The sequence below is a fragment of the Halichondria panicea genome, chromosome 3, assembly GCF_963675165.1.
Source record: "Halichondria panicea chromosome 3, odHalPani1.1, whole genome shotgun sequence".
Classification (NCBI taxonomy): domain Eukaryota; kingdom Metazoa; phylum Porifera; class Demospongiae; order Suberitida; family Halichondriidae; genus Halichondria; species Halichondria panicea.
Window position 1 is genome coordinate 6,263,863 of NC_087379.1, and position 26,642 is coordinate 6,290,504.

The 26,642-nt window shown below is 41.4% G+C and overlaps 4 protein-coding genes across 6 annotated transcripts; 3 read left to right on the forward strand and 1 right to left on the reverse strand.

The window, feature by feature from the left end:
• Positions 1-10,848: 10,848 nt before the first annotated feature.
• On the forward strand, positions 10,849-14,600 carry LOC135334421 (uncharacterized). 3 transcript variants are annotated; one of them, XM_064529578.1, is made up of 8 exons: positions 10,849-11,626; positions 11,698-12,147; positions 12,206-12,358; positions 12,413-12,625; positions 12,674-12,960; positions 13,018-13,123; positions 13,214-13,516; positions 13,612-14,600. In XM_064529578.1, the coding sequence occupies exons 1-8, from the start codon at positions 11,024-11,026 to the stop codon at positions 14,527-14,529; spliced, it is 3,033 nt and encodes a 1,010-aa protein (XP_064385648.1). In that variant the 5' UTR covers positions 10,849-11,023; the 3' UTR covers positions 14,530-14,600. The 3 variants fall into 3 exon arrangements, with proteins under 3 accessions (XP_064385648.1, XP_064385647.1, XP_064385649.1); XM_064529577.1 differs by having other exon boundaries at positions 12,206-12,625; XM_064529579.1 differs by having other exon boundaries at positions 12,206-12,625; positions 13,692-13,847.
• LOC135334423 (ATP-dependent DNA helicase RecQ-like) lies at positions 14,460-15,890 on the reverse strand. The gene is made up of 2 exons (XM_064529583.1): positions 15,695-15,890; positions 14,460-15,645 (listed from the first exon to the last, which is right to left on the reverse strand). The coding sequence occupies exons 1-2, from the start codon at positions 15,888-15,890 to the stop codon at positions 14,561-14,563; spliced, it is 1,281 nt and encodes a 426-aa protein (XP_064385653.1). The 3' UTR covers positions 14,460-14,560.
• A 124-nt stretch (positions 15,891-16,014) lies between these two features.
• Positions 16,015-20,417, forward strand: LOC135334422 (tripartite motif-containing protein 2-like). The gene is made up of 2 exons (XM_064529582.1): positions 16,015-16,202; positions 17,785-20,417. Exon 2 carries the CDS (start codon positions 17,825-17,827, stop codon positions 20,066-20,068), a length of 2,244 nt encoding a protein of 747 aa, XP_064385652.1. The 5' UTR covers positions 16,015-16,202; positions 17,785-17,824; the 3' UTR covers positions 20,069-20,417.
• A 3,396-nt stretch (positions 20,418-23,813) lies between these two features.
• On the forward strand, positions 23,814-26,159 carry LOC135333048 (E3 ubiquitin-protein ligase TRIM71-like; the record flags this gene model as incomplete). Its single annotated transcript, XM_064527981.1, has 1 exon — positions 23,814-26,159. A coding segment is annotated over one exon (2,190 nt), but the record flags the coding sequence as incomplete, so codon positions are not given.
• Positions 26,160-26,642: the final 483 nt, after the last annotated feature.

The following is a 26,642-nucleotide window of genomic DNA, read 5'->3' on the forward strand; positions in this document are numbered from 1 at the left end:
CACCTGCTACCGCAAACATAAATTAATAAAGAAACGTGCCTACGAGCAAAGGATAAGAGAAATTGAGAATGCCTCATGATCATTCACCCCACTCGTTCTCTCTGCCACCGGAGGTCTTGCAGTTGAAGCGACCGTTTTTTACAAAAGACTTGCCTCCCTACTCGCAACGAAATGGGATCAACCCTATTCCTCCACCCTGTCCTGGCTATGCTGCCGCCTAAATTTCTCTTTACTAAGATCAGCAATCCAGTGCATTCGTGGGGCCCGCTCAAGCGCTGGTCAATCCATGAAGACACCGCCCCCTATGGACCTGGCTATGTCAGAACTTCAAATCAACTGAACTCAGCATCCACATTATGTATGTCACTGTGAGTCACTAGAAAGGTTGCCACTATAGTTTCCCTGTATATAGCTGGTTGCAGTAATATACTCTCTTCTAACACTTTCTATTAGCCCGACACTTTTCTGGGAAATGTTCGTTGTTCTAATACAGTGGACACTCTGGTGCTTTAATTTTATAGCTAGTTTAACTATTCAGTCACACACTATTCTATTAAATTTAGCTAGCTAGCATGTAGCTGCATCGGACACTTCGCATGCTCTATAAACTAGTGTTCAAGCTGGCGCTGTGCTAATGCCTCTCGCCATGATTTGCTTTCGCTCAAAAGTATAGAAGAGAAAGTATAGAAGAGGAAAAAGTGTATAAAATAATCTGTCTAAAACTGACTTGCAATTGTATAATTATGGTATCATTGTTGTGTTTTGTGGCTGCTTATACCAGGACCTCAATGATCTAGGAAGCAACAAAGAAGAAGATTTTGTTTTCAATTAATTATAAGCGGAAGTGCATAATTATTTCATAAAGTTAGCTTATCTATATAAAGTCACTGAGAAGAAAAGACTTATTACATACATCTATTGTTGTATTATGTGGCTTTAATACCAGGACCTCAAGAAAGAAGAAAATTGGATCTGTAGTTCATGCAGTGTATAATTATAATATTTAAGAATAAAAGACTTGTGTACATGCATATTGTTATCTATAGTAGTGTTTTGTGGCTTACCAGGCCCTCAAGAAAAATATGATTCTGCCAGGAGGATCTGGATCTGGGGAATGAGCGCGCATGCGCATTACATCCATAGGAATAATTAAAGGGTGTGTCCAAAGAGATCAATTTCACAAATGGCTACTGCTAGCTAGCTGTTTTAACAGGTATTTTCTGAGTCTTGTAGCTAACAAAAAGCTAGCGCTTTAGTGCAAGGCTAACTCATATGTTGAATAGAAAGTTTGTGCGGACAGATGATGCTATGAAAGATTCTGAAGAGACTGCAACAGCCTTCAATGTGAGTCAAACTAGCCATAACTCGAGAAAGAAGCTTTAGTTTGCTAATCCACGAATCAAAATCCAAGAGAACGTGGCTAGAAGCCTATAGAAGCTGTTAGTTTTCGTCGCATTGCAACCGTTGAGCAGTTACAGCTGGAACAGACACACAGACACACAGACACACAGACACACACACACACACACAGTCAGCTTTACCGTATCCCTCGTGCGGCTACGCCTCGAGGCATAAAAATCTGTCCAATTACCCAGACAATTGTTCTAGAACATGATTATAGATTATACGGCATAATTATACCCACTGCTGTTCGATATATTCCCTATTTTTATATTTATACCGTATAGCGCGAAATGTTCGCTGTTTTCGTGGGTTAGCAATCCTACACAAAAATTATTGTAGAATTATCTGCTATAACGTGCAAAGATTAAAGACGTGGCTTTCAGTAAGTATAGTCATCCCACGAACATTGAACATTATGCAATTAAAAAAAAGCTTTTATAGAGGCCATTCCACAAAATATAAGTGCCTCGAAAATTTCGCGCTGTACAGTATGTCTAATGCAACTATAACAACACACACACACACACACACTTGCAGGTGGTGGTGGTTGGAGACCACTGGCAAGACGAGTGTCCTGGAGATGGTTATTAATGCTCGATATTCCCACGAGGAGGGGGGGAGATGATGACTCGTAGCCCTACCATGGTTACCCTTAGCAACAGACCAGAGCATGTTGCAATGCCAATGGCTAGTTTGAACTATACACACTACACATTATACCTATACCGTGTAGAGCGGGTAATTTTCGTGGGCAAGCTGACCTCCATGAAAATTTTCCCCACGAAAACGTAGGTGTGGCTTACCGGAACGCATGCAGCAATACAGTGCAGGCAATGAAGCCAAACAAAATTTTACGCACGAAAATATTGCCTTTTTCGAGTTGAACAATTTTTTGACCCACGAAAATTACCTACTATACGGATGGGTTTCTCTTTTCCGATTGCAAATTACGAGGTTTTGCTTAAATCGAAACAAATGCAAAGAGAGGGCATGCACATGCAATTTCCCATCTTTTTTATGCCATTCGCAATCGTAATCAGACTTTACCCGGTATGTACGTTCAATTACACCTTCGTAGACCGAATGGTCTAGTTCATCCATGTATATAGTGTTTCTTCAAATAATGAGCACATGCATGATGGTCATATTACATCATTCGTTGCTCATTATTGTACGCCATCATCATAATTATGTATGCACACAAGGTAAGTGCTGTAGTTGAAGCTTATGGTTACAGTGGCCCTGAGTGCTACCAATATAGTTAAGCTTACAGTTCACTTTAGCTACACCTATATACAGCCTTTCGAAGTTGGTATATAGTTCCGAATTTACCTTCAGATTATAAACAACTGCGCTCACTTTCAATATTCACAGAAATATAATAGCAATATTAAAAAAACTCTTCGTCTATAGTTACTAGTGCTTTTGTATCATGGTACATTACACATCGGGGAGGGGGCGATGTTCTGTAAAGTGAAACAATGTGCTTGATAACTCATGCATGCAGGTAGTGGTTTACTGTGTGTGTTTATGCTGACTAGCGATTGCAACAGTATAATTATAAGAAACTGCTCATTTCTATGTTTTACATTTGTACAGTGCATGTACATTGATATCAAAGGGGGATATTGAAAGCACGTTGGGATGCACCGTATAGCGGGAAATGTTCGTGGGTAAGAGAGGCCTTGGATCGAGGCTAATCTGTGCTATGATCCAGTTAAAATGTGCTAAGCCTATAAAATATGTCCTACACTGTATTTGTGCTGTTTAGTTTTTTAGGGGTGACCGTGCAACAGTACAATTGAACGTACATGACTGTGTTCAGAATAGTTCATTGTGAAACAACGAAGAAACTGAAGAGCACCTCAGAATGTCAATCTACGTATAGTGCTTGCACTTGACTGTGGTTAGGTCATGTGAATTTACGCACATACAGCACTCGAGTTTGTGGTTGTCTTCAAAATACATGTGAACGTAAATAAACGTTTATATGATGTGTGAACAATCTAGATCTATGAATATTGTTGCTCATATTTGACATAATTATGGTGAACCCCACCCATTCTGTTCTGAATGTCATCAACAAAGAACTGTGAGTTAATCCCTCAAATGTGCATGACCTGTACTCTATATATATGTATATGCTAACAGACTAGCTATAGGGTATGTATAACAGACTAGTTCTATATAATTTATTGACTTTGGGTGTGTGTATTTAAGTATTAGTTATGCACCTATCAATGTGTTGCCCCACCCCCCCCCCCGGGAGGGGTCGGGGTTATATGGGGGATTTGACCATACTACCTCAGGTCAAATTCCCCCAGATGGGGGAGGATTCTGTGTTCAAATCCCCCAGTCAACAGGGGGTTTTTGAGCCCCAACAGTTGCACTGCATAAAAACAGGCTATAAAAGCAGTCTTTACTACGCAAAGCCAGGTCAAATCCCCCAGTATGGGGCCAAAATGTCAGGTCAAATTGAGTCAAATCCCCCCGTATGTCCCGGGGGGGGGTAGTGGGGCAACACATTGATAGGTGCATTAATGTACAGTGTAGAGGGGTTTACTGTCATAAACCCCGAGGCACTGTACATTAATTGATATATGTCCCATCTGATTGGCTGACTGGTTGCTGTGCATCAAGCTGCATGACTACCACATAGCAACACTATTCAAACAAGAAGACAACTAGGAAAAGATAGCTCGTTCACACCAGGGCTGCTGTCCACACTCAAATCCTTGCGCAGCCTGGACAGAATATGAGCAGCCAGCCCCTCCCTCAAAGCGAACGGTACAGAGCCACCCCCCCTCTCTGTTCAATTAGTCAGCCCCTCCCTCCACTTACTGCGCAGCAACCAGCCAGAAGAAGCAACACAGCTAGCTCTAGACGGTGTCTAGACCAGCTCTCTTCAGCTATGCCAGGCTAGTAGGCAAGCAAAGGTAAGCTTAAAATAGCCACTCCTATATTATTACTAAACTGGCTTCTTTTTATTTAAATACAGAAGCTGAACAGGCCTAGTGCAGTACTAGTGCTAGTGAGCAAGGCTCAGCCTGAGCCCTAGCCCTCTCCCAGAGTGTCTCTAAAGCAGCTCCTTCTGCAAGCACACAGCAGAATTTTTGATGAACTAGTCTTACAGACTACACCCGACTCTATGTGTTTCATTTATGGCATTTTGTTTCTCTTGCAAGACATTTCATTCATCTTCATTCATCAAAAACACCATTAATTAATTTTTACTGCATATGCTTGAGGTGCCAATTTATGAGCCATATTTTCCCTTGTAGCCCTGGGGTGCCAATTTATGACAGTTAAACCCCACTAGACTACATGGCAAAAGTGTAGTAGGTGGGAAATATATAATAGTTAGATACTGTTTAGGAGGTATCTATGGGAATTATAAGCCCAAAGGCCTGCTGTAGTATCCCGAGCGAAGCGAGGGTACTATATACGAGTGCCTGCGGGCTTATAATTCCCATAGATACCTCCTAAACAGTATCTAACTATTATATATTTCCCACCTACTACACTTTTGCCATGTAGTCTAGTGGGGTTTAACTGTCATAAATTGGCACCCCAGGGCTACAAGGGAAAATATGGCTCATAAATTGGCACCTCAAGCATATGCAGTACGAGTTTAGTTGCTATACTAATACTCCGTGCAACTGCTGCTACTAGACAGCGACTGAACATTATAATTTTTTTTCATTACCAAAAACAGAACAGTTACTTCTCATTGTTTTTTATAATACAATCTACAAAAAACATGTTTGAAAAACACAAAAATTAATAATGAATGGTTGTTGTGAACATGAAAATTACAGGTTTATATGAGAATTTACAGGTTAATAATTATGAGAATTTACAGGTTAATATGGGAAATATAAACCCTGTACTGACCAATCAGATTGCTGGATTCTGGGCTACTAGTAACTAAATAATAGTTAGACACTGTTTTGGAGGTGTCTATGGGATTTAGAAGCCCAAAGGCACTGATTTAGTATCCCGAGCGTAGCGAGGGTACTAAAGTGGCTGAGGGCTTCTAAATCACATGGACACCGACAAAACAGTGTCTAACTCATTTAGATACTAGTGCGCATGCGCAAACTGCTTGACTACAATACAATTACTTGACAACGGAATACTAGGTATACTTAGACTACATTACATCATCTGTAATTGATCTGATTGGCTAAAAACAGTAGATTACATGGAAGCATAATCTACAGGAAGGTAGTTATTCTACAGGAAATGGGCGCATATTCTACAGGAAGTGGACACATATTCTACAGGAAATGGACTTATATTCTACAGGAAGTGACAAAAATTTGCAGGAAGTTCTCAAAAGTTGGAATGAAATTTTTAGTGAAAGTGACAAGAAGATGACAAAAACATTATAAAAAACACAGAATGCAATAGTTTTTTCAGTCAATATCCATTCTTTCCATGTCCACTGTTGCTTTGTATTGCTTTTTCCAGTTTGGCATGGGCAGGGGGGCCAGGAAGCATCAAAAACACTTTAGTAGTCGCTTGACACTTTCTATTGAGGTTCCATGCCGGTCCAGTCTGCTCTATACCCCTTCCACTCCACCACAGTGCTTCATTCTTCTTCTTGTAGTGTTGCAGAGTCAGTTCTAGCATAGTTCTATGTTCTTTTTACGTGTCTGTTCTTTCCAGTATCTTCAGGAAGCGTTTCACAAGCTTTACTAAGTTTTACTGTAGTTTTTCGTTGTTTTGAAGCCGTCTTCTTGTCTTTTTCTGTCAACTGGTGTCTCTCACAGCTCCAGCTCGTCCAGCTCGCACAAATTCAATTTCTGTTGCTACGCACCAAACCTGGCTTTTTATAACCACACCTCGCGCATGCGCAATGAAGTCCAAGTTAGATAGACCACACCCACTCGTAGAATATGCGTCTTAGTAACCGCCTTGGTTACGGTTAGATTCCCTCGGCTTTGCGCCTCGGGCTAACCGCAACCGTGGAGGTTACATAGACGCATATTCTACTCTTAGGTGTAGTCTACACAGCCAAAAATCCACGGGCCGTTTCATGCCTGTTACGGGCCCGTTACAGGTATAAATCCACGTGGTGTATTCAACTGTTTGGTTAGGTACTGTTTAGCAGCCTGTGGATTTCAGCATGTAATCAGCCGTGGAACGGGCTGTAAGCAGCCTGAGCACGGCCTGTAAGCAGCCCTATGTTCTCAGTTAGTTCCGGTTTGCTTTTATACAGTTAAAAGCTGAGTTTGGCATGAATAATTCAACGAAGTGTTATAATTTTTAAGAAACAAACATAGCCAGACAGTTAATATATATACTAAGTAAATTTGCAGGTATACTAAGTCCCATAGTATACCTGCTCTGAGGCACTTTTCCCATGTACTTCCCATGTACTTCCCATGTAGATCTTATCAACTAGTGTCTAATATGTATTAGTACAACCAGTAGGTTAGTAGGTTGTACATAGGATTGACAGTGCAGTTGTGTGTGTTTTCAATTATTGCACAAATTTTGACTCGTGTTTAGACTGCTCTATTTCTGCAGGGAAAGGCCACATCAAGAAAATAACTGGATAGATAGCTTAGTTAGCCTTTTATCTGTGTAAATGTGTGATATTATAGTCTATGAATATTCACATGCATTAATATTGATATTTTAAAAATTGCACTATTTTCATATTTCACCGCGTTTCGTCTGACTGACTAAGTAAGTTAGTAAGTAAGTAAGTAACTTTCTTGAAAAGCATTTCCTCCTTGTACAAACATGTTCAGAAGATTCTGGATATAGCTTCTAGTCGACTAGAACCCGGACCATGGGCTTTTTTCTCAGAATTGCGTTCGCTTCCAAGAGGCAGATGACCTCTCAGGCTCTACTTTTCTTACCTACGCAATTCCGCCATCTTTAAATGACTGCCACAGCAACGCACATGGCAACTTATGAGATGGGCGTGGCTTTAACATCGATAAGGCCCTCCAAGTGACACTCTGGTTTCTGGTCCTGAAGTTTTTCTAATTGCATGCGGGCGGGCGGCTTTTCTCATTATGTCATTATCAATTTCACCTTATGAATCTCATTATTTTGCAAATGAATAATAAATAATAGTTAGACACTGTTTAGGAAGTTTCTACATAATTTAGAAGCCCAAAGGGCTGGTTGTAGTATCCCGAACGCAGTGAGGGTTCTACTAGCCCTGAGGACTTCTAAATCATGTGGAAACTTCCTAAACAGTGTCTAACTATTATTTAGATCCCATTTGAGTGTATTTAGCAGGGAACTATGAGCTATAGTACCGGTACTATAGATTGCTCTGGGCGACAAACTACAAAATTGTACATTGTATTGTGATTTACAAGAAGATACACATGTAATAACATAAAAATTATTGTAGCTAGATGCTTTGTCTAGTAATATAATAACAGAACTAGAATGAAAGAGAGAATCTCTAGTTTCTTTTTTTGGCTTTGTTCGAAAGTAGTAGGAGACGCTCATTTTTTGGGCAGTGTGCTGTGCTTTTTTGCTGCAAGGCTGCATGGGGGAGGAGCTGGATGTATGGAAGTGCTGGGATTCTAGCTTTGGCTTCTTCCTAAAGTTCCTTTCGCTTTGTTCAAGAGTAGTATAGGAGCCTCTCGTTTGCTGGGCTTGTTTGCTGCAAATTATAGCTTATAGGTGTCTTCCCTTTCGCTTTGTGAGAGTAGTATGAGCCGCTCGTTTCCGTTGGGAAGTGTGCTGGGCTTGTTTGCTGCAAAACTGGGGGAGGAGCTGGATGTTTCCGTTTTGTGGGTGGAGCTAGGACTATAATTTTGTCCATCAAACCATAGATAATAGTAGCCTCTACACAGGCTCTCCTTTTTCTGTTCTTTATCACAATCGATTCAATAAGATAAAATACTGTCTTAATCGTTCAATGAGATAAAATACGGTATTAATTGGAGGAATAAAGAAAGAAATAGACGTAGAGTTAGGAAAAAGGAGAGCCTGTATCGGGAAGTCGCGTGAGGGTAGAAGGGTGGTAGAAGGGTGAAAATGAGCGTGGGCATGCTGAGCTAGAGATGTTGGACTGCCCACGCAGATATCTATGACTAATAAAACTTTGCCTGCAGCAAGCTGGACATGGACTTGGAACTGGAAGTTTGCAAGCACTATAGCTAGCTATATACCTTAGGCTTAGCTAGATGATCTACTAGTCTAGATTGTGTGTTCAGATTCTATCAGACTATTACCTTTTCTTGTGTCTTTCTACATGCTAGTATAGATCAAGAATAGCTTAGTCATCATTATCATATTGCAGGTAGCTACTGCCACCAGAGCTGGCCACGCTGGTTCTCTGATCTGACTTGCAGCACAGCTTGGGTGGTTGTCTCAGTACAGTTTTATTAACTCTGAATGCGTGGGAGAATACCTTACGTCACGATTGTGGGCTACATATCGCCCACGTTCATAAAAATCCTTGTGGATCACGCGATTTCCCAAACCAGGCCTTACTTTTTCTTAACTGTACGCCCATTTCTTTCTTTGCTGCCTCACTATGTCTTTCTTGTGATTTATGGATGAACAGTGACAACAGCAAGAAAAAGTAAGGCCTGGGAACGAGGCTAAGATAATAGAGCACAGAAAGGGATTGGAAACGTAATGATATTCATAGCATTCTTGGTTCAGATGCGTGTCTCCATCACATGACCAATTAATGGTGGGGATTTAATAGAGTTACATGACAGGTGGCAATGGTTTAATTAATATTCCTATGGCAAGCAGCAAGCTAGTCTCCAGGCGCAGGCTAGGCAAAAACAGTCACTGGTAGTACTGCAGCAAGTGAGCTTGATTACCAATATCTGTGGAAAAAAATTGTGGCAGTGCTTGCTCAGGGCCAGGGAGACTTAAATCTCAAACTGTGATCGATGTTTCAAGGTGCAGCTCAGGAGTTGGCCAAGATTGAAATAAATGAGAAGAACACCATTACTACTTTGTTCGATGTATGACGGCACTAATAAATATCTAGACTGGATGTCAGCAAGAGATGGAACCTGTGAACAATAGCAATAACAAAATTGTTACCATTAAGTTTACCTTTTCTGATACGGAATCATTGTGATCATTGTGTATGTGTGCACTGTTGGGCTGGTTTTGAGCCTTCAAGACCCTAGTCGGTGCCTTTCAGCATTATTACATTTAATTTACCAAACGTAAACTGTCTATGTTCCATCAGTATTACCTACACATACATACGTACATGTACATGCAGGACATTTTATTGTTGTGATCTCTCAGAGTATTTATAATTATGTTAATCTTTATTAACCATGCATTTCTACAACCACTTCTTAGCAAATGAGACTCCTTAACACTTGTTCTTAATCATTTGCAAGGTCAGGAAAACTCCACACAGCAACCAATGATTCTGCACTGATTTACTGTTACAACTGGTCCTTAAACATGTATTTGGACTAATCAACAGGACAGTGCAACACAGTGCTGTCAAATGAACCTACTCTTGTTTCTAAAAATGTACAGAAAACTTTAATAAAGTTCTAAAAACTCCACAAGTATATTGTAACACTTTGACTCTCTACTAACCTTTCTTCATAGAGGTTTTCCTGCAGAAAACAGAGATTTAACACTGGTATAGCGCACATAAGATGATTGCGGGGGTGGCTACACAGTTTTGTGGTCTAAAGCAGATTCATAGCCATCCAATTGTCAAAAGAGTAGAATAGTAAACAAACAATTAACACTTGTAACCGCGAGACACGCATATGACACAGCTGCAAGATGTCACTACGTGGGTTGTATACTGGGTCACGTGAACGTTTCCAATCCCTGTCTCTATTATCTATGATCAAACTGAGGTGGAGGAACAGGGTTGACTTGAGTAGAGACCACAGATTTAGTAGAGACACAGAGATGCCAACTTCAGATATTAGTTTTCAAAAGAATAATGATGCAGTTGCTAGGTTGGCTGTTTATATAGGTTGACTGTTGCTAAGCTAGTGCATTTCTAGTAGCCAATAGGTTTTGGGATCTAAATCAGTTAGAACATGTGCATTCGGTATCTATGGTTATAGTGTCCCTCATCCCTCGGGCTAAAGCCCTCGAGCTTTGGGACACTATAACACATAGATACCTCATGCCCATGTTCTAACCATAACTTATTATTACAGTTGAGCCTCGGTTATCCGAACACCTTTGTCCCCGGGCCCATTCGGGTAAGTGAAATATTCGGATAATCAAAAGCTGGCTTTTTGCCAGCCACGTGGGCAATTTCCTACTGCGCATGCTCAGATTGCACTATGCTCTAGCATTCGGATAATCGAGGATTCGGATAACCGGGATTCGGATAACCGAGGCTCAACTGTATCACTATTTTGTACCACATGGACCATTATGCGCATGCGTAGTAGAAATAATGGGATAGAAATCCAATAATGAGATAGAAATCCAAGAATAAAATCTTAGTCTGGCCACGCCCTCCCATACTTCGTATATGGTCGGGTGAACTTGCAATGAACAGTTCGTGCAGACACCCCAAGATTTTCTTGGGGTGTGAAACCGCTCGTCAAGTGCCTTGTGGGCCGTTGTGGCCTGTTGTGTAAACTGTTACGTAAGCTATTGCATCACGAAAAAGTAGCTAGATATGGGCCTCTACTGCTGTTTGTGTGCGAATGAGTCTCTGGACAACCGAAGGCGAAAGAACCTCAATGGTCATAGCTGTTCTGAAGCAAGAGAAGTACTTGTGCAGCTCCTTCCAGTACCTCTGCATTGCATCCCTGAAACTAGTGCTAGTGACAGTATATTGTGTCACCAGTGCGAGAAACAACTGAAGAATGTCCATGCTCAACAAGAAAAGCTATGCAAGGTAAAGAAGGAAGCAACAGAGCTAATAAATGGTCTGCTTTCAAGACATGCAGAAGATAACTTATTACCACCACCGCCAAAAAGAAGTAGAGTTATGCAGGAACCCCCCACACCACCCATTCCATCATCTGTTTCAGTACCAACCATTCCATCAGTGTCAGCAGCAACCATTCCACCAGTGTCAGCAGCAACCATTCCATCAGCGTCAGCAGCAACCATTCCACCGGTGTACGTGTCAGCAGCAACCATTCCACCAGTGTCAGCAGCAACCATTCCATCAGCGTCAGCAGCAATGTCAGCAGCTAATCTACGAACAACTGCAGCCACTCAGCTACCATCATCTCAGATACCGCAAAGCAGCTCTAATTTGCCCAGTTTTGAGGTACATTGATCACATGTATTTATAAATATCACTGTTTATGTGCACATATTATATACATTGTATAATTATAGGTTGTAGTACCCTATTCGCAGCAGACCCGAAAGTACATTATCAAAACTCCGACTCGACAGACTGCCATTAGGCGTTTGGTCCGAAAGAGTTACACCGCTCTTACCTCTGGTACCGTAAACTCTCCTAGGGCAAAGAGGGCATTGTTATCACAGTTGGCACTGACAATCAAAAATGAGATGAAGAAGATAGGTACAAATAAACATGATTCAATTTTAAGGGACAACAATGAAGCAGTGAAACGATTCAGCTGGGAGACAGTGAGATTGGAGCTTTATAAGATGGTTCCAACTCTCATGTCACTGCTTTCGCTGCTGATACCAAACCCAGAAAACCGTATACCCCTTATTTGCACTATTGCATCCCAATTGTTGAAGTGCAGGCATCAACACCTATCGTTAGTCCAGAGGGTTGTTTCCGTCATGTTGTATGGACATGGAACTCACAAGCAGGTATTAATTAATTGTTATCATAACTCAATAATATTAACACATATTGTTTAATTCCAAGGTGTTCAGCAATCTGCAGCCACTGAACTTATGCCTCTCCCACAAAGGATCGCTGAACATTGTGAGAGGTATTTCTCAAGACTATGACGTTGAAGTACAAGAGTGGCGGGACAAGTTGATTGAGAGAATCCCCAAACCCACTGCGGATGTATCGGTAAAATTTGTATCATTTAGTAATTTTAGCGTGTATAGAATACTCATATCACAGTATCGATCGCTGACACTACCATCACAAACCGCTACTGATGCGGACTACTCCCTGACAGAACAGGATGTACCTCTGAGCGAGCTTAACGCAAGCTTCTCATCTGATGACTATAGTCATCCAGATTTTAGTCCGATTACATCTGTTGAGGATAATGAGGTGGATGAGAACGTAGCAGATGATCTGGAGACCAGTTTAATCGTTGATGATCCTCAGGTAGGTTAGGATAAATACTGTAGACCCATCTAAAACTGACTTCTTCAGAATCAAAGTGACCAGTCCCAGCCAACATCAAGTTCCACTTTCACCTGGACTGGATTTAAATTTGTTGGGGACAACCTCGATAAGAGGGTGAAGCCACGGTATCAAAGAGCAGATATGAGAGGCCATGAAGGGCACTATTTTCATGGTTTTGCTGTTCGTGATAGAATAGATATGTGCAGGTTTTCAGAAGAGAAACCATCTCGAGTTGAACCACAGGCATCAGAGCTACTAGCGTCCAGTGATGACGTCTCAGCTTACAAAACGGAGTTGGAGATACTAATTTCACGGTAAAGTATCAGCAAATAATTATTGCGTTCCATTAGGTTATTTGTATTATAATGCAGAATACTAGTTGAGCACATGGGAGATGTATTTGACAGTGAGAAGAAAAACGTCATGAAACACATCCCCAGTAAATACTCGGAGGAAATGGCATCTTCATCGAAAACGGTATGAAACGTATACAAAGAAAGTGCACTAGTATACATTTACTCATGCATGCATATACTAACACTTTGCCTCTCTTAACTTTTTAATTAGGTTCCGCTTAGTGTATTGCTTCTTAATGAGAATAAGCTGGAGGAGATGAGTCAAATTTTGAAGCACTACATGGAGCTGGTCCCTGCTTTGTCTTGTGAAGGCAAATTTACTCTTGGGAATGGAACCACTATCACGTTCGACGATACAAGGCTATGGGAAGTGCTTTTTGGAGGAGATCAATTAACGGTAGCCAGAATTCGTGGAACACAGACTCTGAGGGACACTGAGGAAAGCCCTGGAGATCGGCTTGAGGGCATCATCCCTGTGGTGGAGGACTGGCACACTAGGATGACCTTCTTGAGGGTACAGCAAAGTACAATAATTATATGTGCATGCATGCGCATGCAATAATTATACCCTCGAATGTTGCAATAAACTTTTTATGTTTGTTGCCACAGCTTGTCTGGGGGCGTCACTATAGTAAAGAGTCTACCCGGGAAGTAGGCACCATGTATCACCTTCGAAATCTAATATGCAGGAATGTTGTACCAGCTGACCCGGAGAAGAACATGAATGCAGCCGAAGACTTTATGCTCCTCCTTGTACATTGCCATGTCACAGCAGCTGCACATCATTTAATGCAAAAGAAAGCTCACAATTTGGCCACGTTAACCAAGGAGATAATCGATACGTTTGTGCATTTTCAAGATGTTTCTCAGATTGGTCAAACAACACCCGATTCTAATGATAAGGTGCATCTATACGCCACAGAGCTTCTCTCGTTGGGTCTTCTTTGGTACGGGTTTCACGATGCTGTAAGGGAGGCAGATGGAGACCGCATATTAAGATACTGGAAGCTGCTTTTGGTGCCTTTCAAATCATCAGCGCATAGGAATTATGCCAAAGAAGCAGTGAATATTCTTTTTCAGTATCATTATGTATTTTCTGAGAGGCAAAAGATGCAGTTGCTGTGGAGCAGGTGTGTTAACACAAGAGGTTACAAAGGTGCTAACATACCATGTGATTTATACATGGAGCATCTCAATCGAAGATTGAAGACAGTTGTTCGTGGCATGGGCTCCAATGTGTCACCAGATAAAATACAGAGAGCTGGGAAAACACTACAGCCGATACAAACTGTGTGCGAAGCATTTGAGAAAGAGACTACCAATGAAATACGAAGTGATAGGCATCCCTATCCATCTTTTGAAAAAGATTTTAAGCTAATTTTTGATACACTGATCAAAAACAAAGTGTTTAGCAATGTTCCTGGCCGAAACCATCCCAGTTATAAATTCAAGAAAAGTATTTTCAAACTGAACTCCAGAAATGAACTTATAAAAAAAGTTAACACAACCTTAAAGAAGCTAGTCTAGAATAATACTTTGCATGTTGTGTGTAATGTAATCATGAGTTCGTTGCAATAAAGCCACAAATGTCACAACAACTACTACCTTCTACGTTAATACTGTCTTCTTTGTAATATAAAAAATCTTTAAAAAGTAAACGACGTCTACACATGCTACTGTTTAAAACATAGTCTTTCATTTTCTTACTAGCATATCTTCCTCCTTTTCCTGCAAATAGTATTGCTTGTGAGGGTTGTCCATCCCTGCCACTACGCCCAGTTTCTTGTACATACTCCTCAACTGATGAAGGCATACCCCAATGAACAATGGTTCGTATGTCTGGGCAGTCAATACCCATTCCGAAAGCTGTTGTGGCAATCACTAAACGTAATGTGCTGTCAACTGAGGTGAAAGAATTCAACACATCTTCTTTTTTGCTAACAGAAAGCACTCTAGTAAACATGTCAACTAGTCGATGACCTTTAACATTGGGACATCCAGGTGGATCAGTTATATAGGATCCGAGACTGCACTTAATCACCATATATAAAGATGAGCAATCGGCATAACTTCGTACGTAAATCACTGTTTTAGGGTATGACTTCCGTTTTTCTCGAATTTCATCAGCAATTTTTTCACCAAGGCTTTCAACGTCAATCTTAGAGTGAACCTCATAAGAAATATTGTCTCGGAAAGGAGGGGAGGCAATTAAAGTAGGATCGTCCATACATAACCTTCTACTGACAATGTAAAATGTTTCTGTTGTAGAGGTAGCAGTAAGTGCGTGAACACCGACATTGTCTGGAATGAGGCTCCTTAAATCTCCAATCTCCGAAAAAGCGACTCGAAAATCATCTCCCCAGGTTTTAACGCAGTGGGCTTCATCAACTACTACTGCAACAAGATTCTTTATATACGGTGGTGACAGAAGCATATTTCGAAAAATACCCTTCGCTAATATGCTCTCTGGGGAGATGAACACCAACTGAGCTTCTCCTTTCAGTACTCTGTTAATAGCACTACGGTCTGTCTGAGCTTCTCCAACGTATTCCACTGTCAATCCTCCAGCTGCATACTTTTTTTGTTGATCCATCATCAGCGAAGTGAGGGGACTAATACAAAGTACAATGCTTCCAGATGTTCCTGCAAAACAGAAAAATATAGGTACACTCATACAGCAATTTTAGTTCACCTTTCAATTGGTCAAAGGCCATAGGTAATGCAGCAAAGATTACTGACTTTCCATAGCCAGTTGGCAGTGACACAAATGTGTCCTTTCCTCCAATGATCGAATACATTGCTTTCATTTGCTCTGGCTTTAAATAATGGATCCCAATTGCTCTAGCACTCTCAATTATCACATCTTGCATCTTCATGTGTCTTTCCATAGTCTTGCACTATAATTATGTACTAAATCTTGAAAGTCATAAACTAAATGTTCCACACTGATTTTTGGCCACACCTAGTACCTGTACCACACTACATGTATTTGGTTAACACCCAATTATCACTACTAGGTTATCTAACCGCGGCACTTAGGGCCTGACACGAGTGGTGATAGTGAAGTTCACCAGACTCTTGCAAAGAGGCTGGAAATCGAGACTATAAAATCTGATGCGGGCGGTGGACCAGAAACCGGAGTATCACTTGGAGTGGCCTAACACAAAGCCTCCTTTCTTCAGCTCAGCTCTTCACTTCAGGTGTGCTATTTATGCTAGACATATGCACTGACTGGATATACCATAGCCATAGGCCTCCATGCTTTTGCACTTGGAAGTACATCTACAGTATATAATAGTATAAACATGGCTGTCATTTTATCACATAGATTCTGAATAAAATAATAATGTTTATTAACCCGAGGCGCGTGGGCGGCCACGGGTTATAGTAGTCTGTCTGTTTGTTACCCGAGGCGCGTGGGCGGCCACGGGTATAGTAGTCTGTCTGTTTGTTTGTCTGTTTGTTTGTTTGTTTGTAACGAGTATATCTACTCACCTGGATGCCATAGCACTGCGTTTACAGCATAGATAGTCTTCACACAACAGTATCTTGGTTTAAATAGTGGCAGATTTTGATGTTAAAGCTTCTTTGTCGAGTAAAAGCGAGCAAAAGCTAAGAAGCTTAAACTTGCCACGTGGCCTTGAGTCAAGGTACGGGATCACTTCAGCTTAAAATACGTAGTCAAGGCTTGATTATGTATTTTCAGCTGAAGTGATCCTGTACCAGGAACAATTGTCAAGAAAGTAGAATTGTGACTGGTTGTTGACTGACTCTGGATCCTATACGTACTCCAGCCTGGAAGGAGCCATACTTCTCTTAGTCTAAGTCTAAGACTCCAGGCTTCTTTGCTGTGATCCCAGTCCATAGTGCATGTCTCATGCATGTACGTTGTTAGTTTAGTTTTATTGCTCTTGAGTTGCTGTGCTAGCGCATGCTAGTCATACATGCTACATGCACTGCATTATCACTCATCTGGTTTCTTTATTATCACGTCACCAGCCGAGGGTTTGCACTTTAGTGCTCTAGTTCCAGTCCTGTCTTCTCTTCTTGAACTTCTCTTGCTTCTTGATGTTCCTCTTCAGGTATTTCACTTTCATTATTGAAGAGTATACTATACTTCTGTCCAACGACCACTTATATATTATAAGGCTTCAACAAGATTACAGGACGATGACAAATTAATCAACGTCACATTTATCTTATTATTAATGTACTACTGTAATGAAAAAAGAAAGGGAATCAAAACTAAAAAACATTTGCAATGTGAACGTTGCTAGGATTGCCAGGAAAAGAAAAGCGTGAAGAAACAAGAAATTCGGCGAGTGCATAACTCCAATCCGTTGCAACGTCATGAACATGTACAGTCGAGTGGCCTATACTGTTGATAATGATTTTAGAATCAAAACACACTGAAGTTGGGTAAAAATGAACCGATAATCAAGAAATAAGAATTCACAATCATCCACTCACACATCCAATACTTGCATGTTTGCTCAACACTGTAAGGAAAACATCACAAACACATTACACAACTTGAAAAAAATTCATAAAAATTACTAAAGGATTGGCCAGGAAAAGCACAAAAACAAACAAAAAGTATTGCTTAATTAAAACAGTACATGTGAATGACGTTGTAACGGATTGGAGTTATGCACTCGCCGAATTTCGCTTTTTCGCGCTTTTCTTTTCCTGGCAATCCTAGCAACGTTCACATTGCAAATGTTTTTTAGTTTTGATTTGTACATAGAATCTGCAATAATTTTTGCCGATGTTCCCTCACAGATATCGCCCAGTAAAAAACCTTCGATAAATTCTCAAAGCCATGGCCGAGAGAGTGACGACAAAAGAAGCTCTCAAGAAACTCGATGCTCAACTCGAATGCTCCCTTTGTCTCGACACTTTCAAGCAGCCGAAACTCTTGCCTTGTTTTCACGTATTTTGCAAGTCCCCGTGTCTGGAGAAACTAGTGACCAAGGATGGACCCTCCCTCACTTGTCCCACCTGTCGACACATTGTCCCACTGTCAGAGAGGGGAGTGGCTGGACTGCAATCAGACTTCCACATCGACCACTTGTTTGAGATACAAGATTCTTTCAACAAGGCCAAGGATGAGAATGCTACAAATTGTGGCAACTGTGAGAATGGCAAAGCCACCGGATACTGTAACGATTGTGGGGACTTTTTGTGTGACAAGTGTCAAGCTGCTCACAAGATAGTTAAATACACACGTGAACATAAACTAATTTCGTTAGATGAACTCAAAGCTCAAGTGACTAGCCTGGTTCCCCCAAAGAAAGCCGTCCCCCATTGCCCCAAACACTCGGAGAATTCCCTCAAGATATACTGTGATACCTGCTCCACTCTCATTTGCACGGACTGCACCATTCGTCTCCACAAAGATCACAACTACGACCTGGTGGCTGATGTGCTGACCAAGCACAAAGAAGAACTTGTCTCCAGTCTCAAACCAGTCAAAGAGAAGCTGGACAGTGTAAAACGAGCTCTGAAGGACTTTGACGCAAGAGCCAAGGCAATCCACGATCAGAGGGCCACGATTGAAGCTAACATCCACAAGGAGATTGACGAACAACATCAACTGTTGGACCAACGAAGGGCAGAGGTTGTGGAAGAGCTAGAGATGCTGACTCAGCAGAAGCTGAAGGATCTGGCGGCACAGAAGGACCAAGTGGAGATCACTCAAGTGAAACTGACCAGCTGTCTGGAGTACGCTAAAGGGGGTCTCAAAACAGGCACAGACGGTGAAGTACTCGAAATAAAATCTTCCTTTGTTAAGAGAGTTAAACAAATCACTGCAGAATTCGAATCATATGCTATTCAGCCAGAGACAAAGGCTGACATGGAACTGATCACTGAAGGAAAAGAACCTCTCAAACAAGCTTACCAAGATTTCCTAGAAGTTGATCACAATCGATCATTCAGCTTAGAGAACAGCCACATGACAGGAGATTGTCTGAAAGATGCTACCTCTGAAGAAACAAAAACTTTATCCTATCAAGCAATGACCAAAAATAACAAGAAATTCAAAGACAAACTTAACCTCAAAGCTGAACTTGTGCATATCGAAAGCAAAGGCATATTGAAATGTGAAGTGATCAAGGAACCACATGGCCAACACAAGATCAACTATCGCCCTGTGAAACGAGGAAAGCATGAACTACACATCACTGTCAATGGGGACGCAGTACGAGACAATCCATTCCCAATAGCTGTAGCCCCATCACCACAGAGCTTCGGCAAGCCTTCCCGAGTTGTACGAGGTGTGAAAAAACCACAAGGCACTGTCTTCAACAGTAAGGGACAGTTGGTTGTTGTTGGAGGTGATGGAACTACTGTCTCTGTATTGACACCAGAGGGTGAGAAGATACGAACGTTTGGACAGCTGAATAATGCAAGAGGAGTGACTGTCGACAAAGACGACAACATGTATGTTGTGGAGACCGGCAATCATCGTGTGAAAAAGTTCTCATCTGACGGAGAATTTATGGCAGCTGTTGGTAGTCACGGCAGTGGTAACCTTAAGTTTCTGCACCCTATTGGTATCTGTTATAGCAGAAGAGACAACAACCTGTATGTGGCTGATCGGAGTAACCACAGAATACAAGTGCTCTCTACTGAACTTAATTTCGTTCAATGTTTTGGCGCACAAGGCAATGGGAACAAACAATTATATAATCCACGGCATGCAACATTTGATAGTGCCAACAACCTTTATGTGACTGATAACGGTAACCATCGAGTACAAGTCTTCACTGCTGAAGGTCAATTCCTGAGAACCTTCTCACAAAAAGCCAACGGTAGGAAGCTGAGTTGTCCCTATGCCATAGCCATCGACAGCAGTGACACAGTGTACGTCAGTGAGAATGGATCACATCATGGACCACATCATGTGAGCGTGTTCACATCTCAGGGAGCCTACATCACCACGTTTGGTGGACTTGGAACGAAAGAGGAACAGTTTAATAACATTTATGGACTTTCGATTGATAGCAATGATTCTGTTGTTGTGTCCGATCAAGGCAACTGGCGACTGCAGATATTCAAATGAGATAGCTAGTGCAGCTAGTCAAGCCAAGAACTTTAAGTGGACTGTGTTTGTAGGTAGCTAATTAGCGGTAATAATTTAATTGTTAGCTGCGTTGTTCTAATGTATGTTTGTCCATGTTTCTATCAAACTAGGACAGCTTACATGTTTATTTGATATATTATGTGCACTTGTAGCCTATTGTGAAATCCAATTTTGTTTTCGTTATATCAGCTGTGGGATTTTTTGTGAATGTGCTTCAACACAATCATGCATGATTCAAACTTTACTTTTTTCTTAACACAAATACAGCTCTGCGGTACAACCTAGAGGCGGAGTGGCGTAATAGATACCCCGGGGGAAGGACACCGTACAGAGACGACCTCTTTGAGCTATGCAAGGCGGACATCTTGACCGATCACGAGGTCTCCAATCTGCAGGTGAGGGGATACTATACACATACGTATGAAAGGAAATTACAAAACCTGTGTTTAGTGGGTAATATTGACTGCTAACACTTTGAGTGGTGGACTGTGTCACTGTGAGTCACTAGTAATAATTATAGTTGTAGCAAGGTTTGTAGTATAGTTGCCTGGTAGCTGATTGCAGTAATGCACTATACGCTTTGCTATATATACCCACTATTCCTTACTTCTATGTCAAATGCATGTCAGTGAGGTACTTATTAATTAACAACGGACACACATTTACAGGTGGTGGTGATTGGAGACCAGAGTGCTGGCAAGACGAGTGTCCTGGAGATGGTTGCTAATGCTCGTATATTCCCACTGGGAGGAGGGGAGATGATGACTCGTAGCCCCACCATGGTTACCCTTAGCAACGGAGCGGAATGAGTTGCTATGGTCTCTCTAATATCAGCCAATGACAAGTTTTAACTACACACATTACTATCAGAGCCAAGTGACAACTACAGTACCTATTTTTGTTCCTGCTATTAACATTTTAGCATGCACAATCAATTACCAAAATTATTGAACTGTCAATTCAAAATGTCATCACTGTGTATAATTAAGTGTGACCTGACATCTGCTGACTATTTAATAGTACTGGTAAGCCTCACACAACTTTATACCTTCAATTACACCTACGTACAAATGCTCTAGAAGATCATGTGTTGTCTCTCCTTAAAATTGGCATGTATGACTGTATATTATTTCTGTGATTGACTCAGCACTCTATTTGTACTGGTACATTGTAGATCTATTGTGGTGCTGTAAAATTGGTACAAAATAATTATACCGGTAGTTGTGACCATGTACTCTTCCACCCCACATGTATGACCTCACCAAGGAGGGGGACCTTTGTAGCCTCTGCACTGAGATTGAGCGTCAGATGAGAGTCTGCGTCCAATCAGGGAAGACCGTGAGCTCTCAGCCCATCTCCCTCACTGTGTACAGACCCCACCTCAAGTCTAGTTGACCTCCCTGGGATCATCAGTGTGAGTGTCATGTGACTGTACACTCAAATCATGTGACTGTGTGTATCCGTACAGACTGTGACCACTGGTATGGCCGTTAACATAAGAGAAGATATCATCAAAATGTGCAGGTGTTTTGTGTGTGTTGAGAATGTAGTGTTGAAAAGTTTAGTAAGTAATTCCTGTTCTTCCACAGACAGTACATGCAGAACCCAAATAAGTGCTGTAATTAGGTTGCCCTGAGTGCAACCTAGTCTCATGAATCAGCCGCACCTTTGGTGTCCAAAGGTGCGGCTGATTCATGAGACTAAGTGCAACCAAGTGTTAAGCTTACAGTTCATCTGTACTTTAGCCTCTCGTAGTTGGTAGATCAGTCTACCCTTAGATAAACAAACTGCACCTCATGCTCTATATTCACTTAAATATAGCTGTTTCAATACTACTATCATAGTACCACTCTTATCCACTGCCTCCTATTAGCTCCATACTATTAACCTCTCTCAAGAAAGTTTGTTTGTGCCCTGAAACAGCTGCGAAGTACAAAGTTAACTCTGTATTTTACTCGAGGCCTCGTAAAATACAACAATCTTATCTCAATACGACCATAGATACAAGAGGAAGAGAGATTGGAAACGGAAGTGCCCTCGAAGTACCATCTGTGTATCTCCGCGATTTCAATTGACGCTTACTTTTAACCGTGGAGGGTTAACATAAATAATTTATGAGAATTATTTTGCTGTGTGTAAAACATCCAAGAGCAGTTCTTCTGCTAAACATAACTTTCATCTCGTATACTTGAGGCCATTAGGGACACAGCACACTACATAGTTTACACAGCCTTAGATCATACACAGTAAGGACTATATAATTTATTATATAGGTATAATTATATATACATAAGCATAAAGGCGCTGTGTACCTTTAGCTACTTCACGACAATCGAGATTATATTTTCTTCGTTTCCAATAACTACCATTAAGGGGCGGGCATATGTGATTCAGTAATGGGGGTAGCTCTGAGAGGTATGCATTGGACACAATAAGTTTCCCAGGCTTTCGCGGGAGTTGTGAAGAGATATACGAATGGTCCCAGAGCCACTACGTAGACTTTATTGTAAAACATCACATGAATCGCTTCCGTTCCTTATTATACTCTGATACGACTCAGCCTCTCATATAATTTTGTACTATCATTATACATTGCACATCGGGGGGAGGGACTGTTCTGAAACCCAGAATATGCTTGTTATTCTGTTGATGAGTGACCGTGCAACAGTGTGTGTGTGTGTAGATATTTCAACAGTACGTATATATATACGTTTCTCTTCTACCGGTATTATTACATTTGTACAGTGCATGTACATTGATATTGTAGGGTATTATTGAAAGCACGTCGGCATGTACAATGTCTGTGCTATATGATCCAGCTGGGGAATGTGCTATAAAATTGATGTCCTACACTGTATTGTTTTTGTAAGTGACCATGCATGCAACAGTGCGATGTGAACGTACAATAACATGACTGTGTTCAGAATAGCACCATATTTTTATTTTATTTTGAAACAACAACTGAAGAGCACGTCCGAATGTAGATCTTACGTATGATGTAACGTAGCCTCCTTCACAGTTTCCATTGAGGAAGTGCGGCCTGAGATCTAGATATACGTATATAATGCTGCAATGGCACCATAATTACTCGAGCATCAAACATATGCAAACTTTGCGAGGGTTGCGAGGGTTAATCAATTCATAACAATAAAATCGCAAAACCTAAATTATTAATAGTAAAAGCAAAATAAAACATTAGTAGCCGCGGTTCCTGATCAAGCATATACGGTACGCGCAATCCTTGCATGCCGGAACGCAATAGTTAGATAAAATTTTTTGCTGATTTGGCTGATTCGCAAAGGTTTTTCACCCGCAAAATATTCTAGTAATACGGTATGTAAAATACTTGCCTGTGGTTAAGTTCTAGTCAATGTGTTTACTTATTTGAGTTTGTGACATGTGAGAACTAGAATGGCTGCTATGAATATTGTTGCTCATATTTGACATAATTATGGTGAACCCCACCCATTCTGTTCTTCAAACTGTCAACAAAGAACTGTGAGTTAATCCCTCAAATGTGCATAACCTGTACTCGTACTCTTTGTATGTATCTTGCTAAACTATATTGACCTTGTGTGTGTATTTGTAGAATGTTTGTAAAACTTCTAATTTCCCCTCACAGATATCGCGTATCGCCCAGTGACAAATCTTACAACACTCGATAAATTCCCAAAGCCATGGCCGAGAGAGTGACTACAAAAGACGCTCTCAAGAAACTTGATGCTCAACTCGCTCCCTTTGTCTCGACACTTTCAAGCAGCCGAAACTCTTGCCTTGTTTTCATGTGTTTTGCAAGTCCCCGTGTCTGGAGAAACTAGTGACCAAGGATGGACGCTCCCTAACTTGTCCCACCTGTCGACACATTGTCCCACTGTCAGAGAGGGGAGTGGCTGGACTGCAATCAGACTTCCACATCGACCACTTGTTTGAGATACAAGATGCTTTCAACAAAGCTGAAGACGACAATGATACAAACTGTGGCAGCTGTGAGGATGGCAAAGCCACTGGATACTGTAACGACTGTAACGACTGTGGGGACTTTTTGTGTGAGGAATGTCAAACTGCTCATAAGAGACTCAAATACACGAGGAATCATTATCTCATTTCGCTCAACGCACTCAAAGCTCAAATGACGGGCCTGGTTCCCCCCCAAAAAGCCACCCCCAATTGCCCTAAACACTCGAAGAATGACCTCAAAATATACTGCGATACTTGCTCCACTCTCATTTGCATGGACTGCACCATTCGTCTACACAAAGACCATAACTACGACCTGGTGGCTGATGTGCTGACCAAGCACAAGGAAGAACTTGTCTCCAGTCTCAAACCAGTCAAAGAGAAGCTGGACAGTGTACAACGAGCTCTGAAGGACTTTGACACAAGAGCCAAGGCAATTCACGATCAGAGGACCACGATTGAAGCCAACATCCACAAGGAGATTGGTGAACAACATCGACTGTTGGATCAACGAAGGGCAGAGCTTGTAGGAGAGCTAGAGATGCTGACTCAGCAAAAGCTGAAGGATCTAGCGGCACAGAGGGACCAAGTGGAGATCACTCAGGTGAAACTGACCAGCTGTCTGGAGTACGCTGAGGGGGGTCTCAAAACAGGCACAGACGGTGAAATACTCAAAATGAAATTTTCCGTTGTTAAGAGAGTCGAACAGATCACTACCGAATTCGAATCAAAAACTATTCAGCCAGAAACAAAGGCTGACATGGAACTGACCACAAAAGGAAAAGAACCTCTCCAACAAGCTTGCCGAGATTTCCTAGAGATTGAACAGCGTGGATCATTCAGTTTAGAGAACAGCCACACGACAGGAGATGGTCTAAAAGGTGCTACAATTGGAGAAATAAAAACTGTGTCCTTTCAACTAATGACCAAGAAAAACAAGAAATTCAACGGCAAAAGCAACCTCAAAGCTGAACTTGTGTATATCGTGAGCAAAGACATATTGAAATGTGAAGTGATCGATCAACAACACGGTCAACACAAGATCAACTATCGCCCAATGAAACGAGGAAAGCATGAACTACACATCACTGTCAATGGGAACGCAGTACGAGGCAGTCCATTCCCAATAGCTGTAGCCCCATCACCACAGAGCTTCATCAAGCCTTCCCGAGTTGTACGAGGTGTGAACAAGCCACGAGGCACTGTCTCCAACAGTAAGGGAGAGTTGGTTGTTGTTGAAGGTGGTGGAGCTACTATCTCTGTATTGACACCAGAGGGTGAGAAGATACGAACGTTCGGAAAGCTGAATAATGCATATGGAGTGACTGTGGACAAAGACGACAACATCTATGTAATGGAAGTTAACAATCATCGTGTGAATAAGTTCTCATCCGACGGAGAGTTTGTGGCAGCTGGTGGTAGTCTAGGCAGTGGTAACCTTCAGTTTAGTGGCCCACTTGGTATTTGTTACAACAGAAGAGACAACAACCTGTATGTGCCTGATCAGAGTAACAACAGAATACAAGTGCTCTCTACTGAACTGAATTTCGTACGATGTTTCGGTACACCTGGCAAAGGGAACGGACAATTACAAAGCCCATTATATGCAGCATTTGATAGTGCCAATAACCTCTATGTGACTGAGTACACTAACCATCGAGTACAAGTCTTCACTGCTGAAGGTCAATTCCTGAGAACCTTCTCACAAAAAGCCAACGGTCATCAGAAGCTGAGCTCACCCTATGCCATAGCCATCGACAGCAGTGACACAGTGTACGTTAGTGAGAATGGACTGTATCATGTGAATGTGTTCACATCTCAAGGAGCATACATCACCACGTTTGGCGGACCAGGAACGAAAGAAGGACAGTTTAATAACATTTACGGACTCTCTATTGATCGCAATGACTCCGTTGTTGTATCCGATGAAGGCAACGAGCGACTACAGATATTCTAACGAGATAAGTGCAGTCAAGCCAAGATCTTTTAAGTAGACTATGCGTTGTAATTAATTTGTGCTCTAATGGAACATCTTGAAATAGTTGTTACAAAGTTTGTTTCTATGTTTGTAGCCATGTTTCTATCGAACTTGGACCACTTGCGGCGTATTTTGAAATCCAATTTTGTTCTCGTTATTAGCTGTGCGATTTTTTGTGAATGTTTATTCAGCACAATCGCATTTAAACTTTACAAATGTACTTGTTTTCAACTCGAATACAGCTCTGCGGTACAACTTATATATAGAGGCTGAGTGGCGTAATGCATCCTGGGGGGGAGTACAAGCGCTTACATAAGTTAAAGTTATGAAATTGTTGTTCAAAACGAAAATGTGTGTAATATATATCTATCTTTGCTTGTAATGCTAACACTTTGAGTGGTAAACTGTACGTGCGTGTGAGTGGATGCAACTAGAAATATATAGCAAGGTTTTCAATCTATTTGCTAGCTGATTGCAGTAATAATATAAACTACACGCCTTCAAGGCTTGCTACCCACTGTTCAATATACTCCCATAGCCCAATTATTATATCTAATGCATGTTAGTGAAGTACTCTAACAACAGGCACGCACGCACGCACGCACGCACGCACGCACG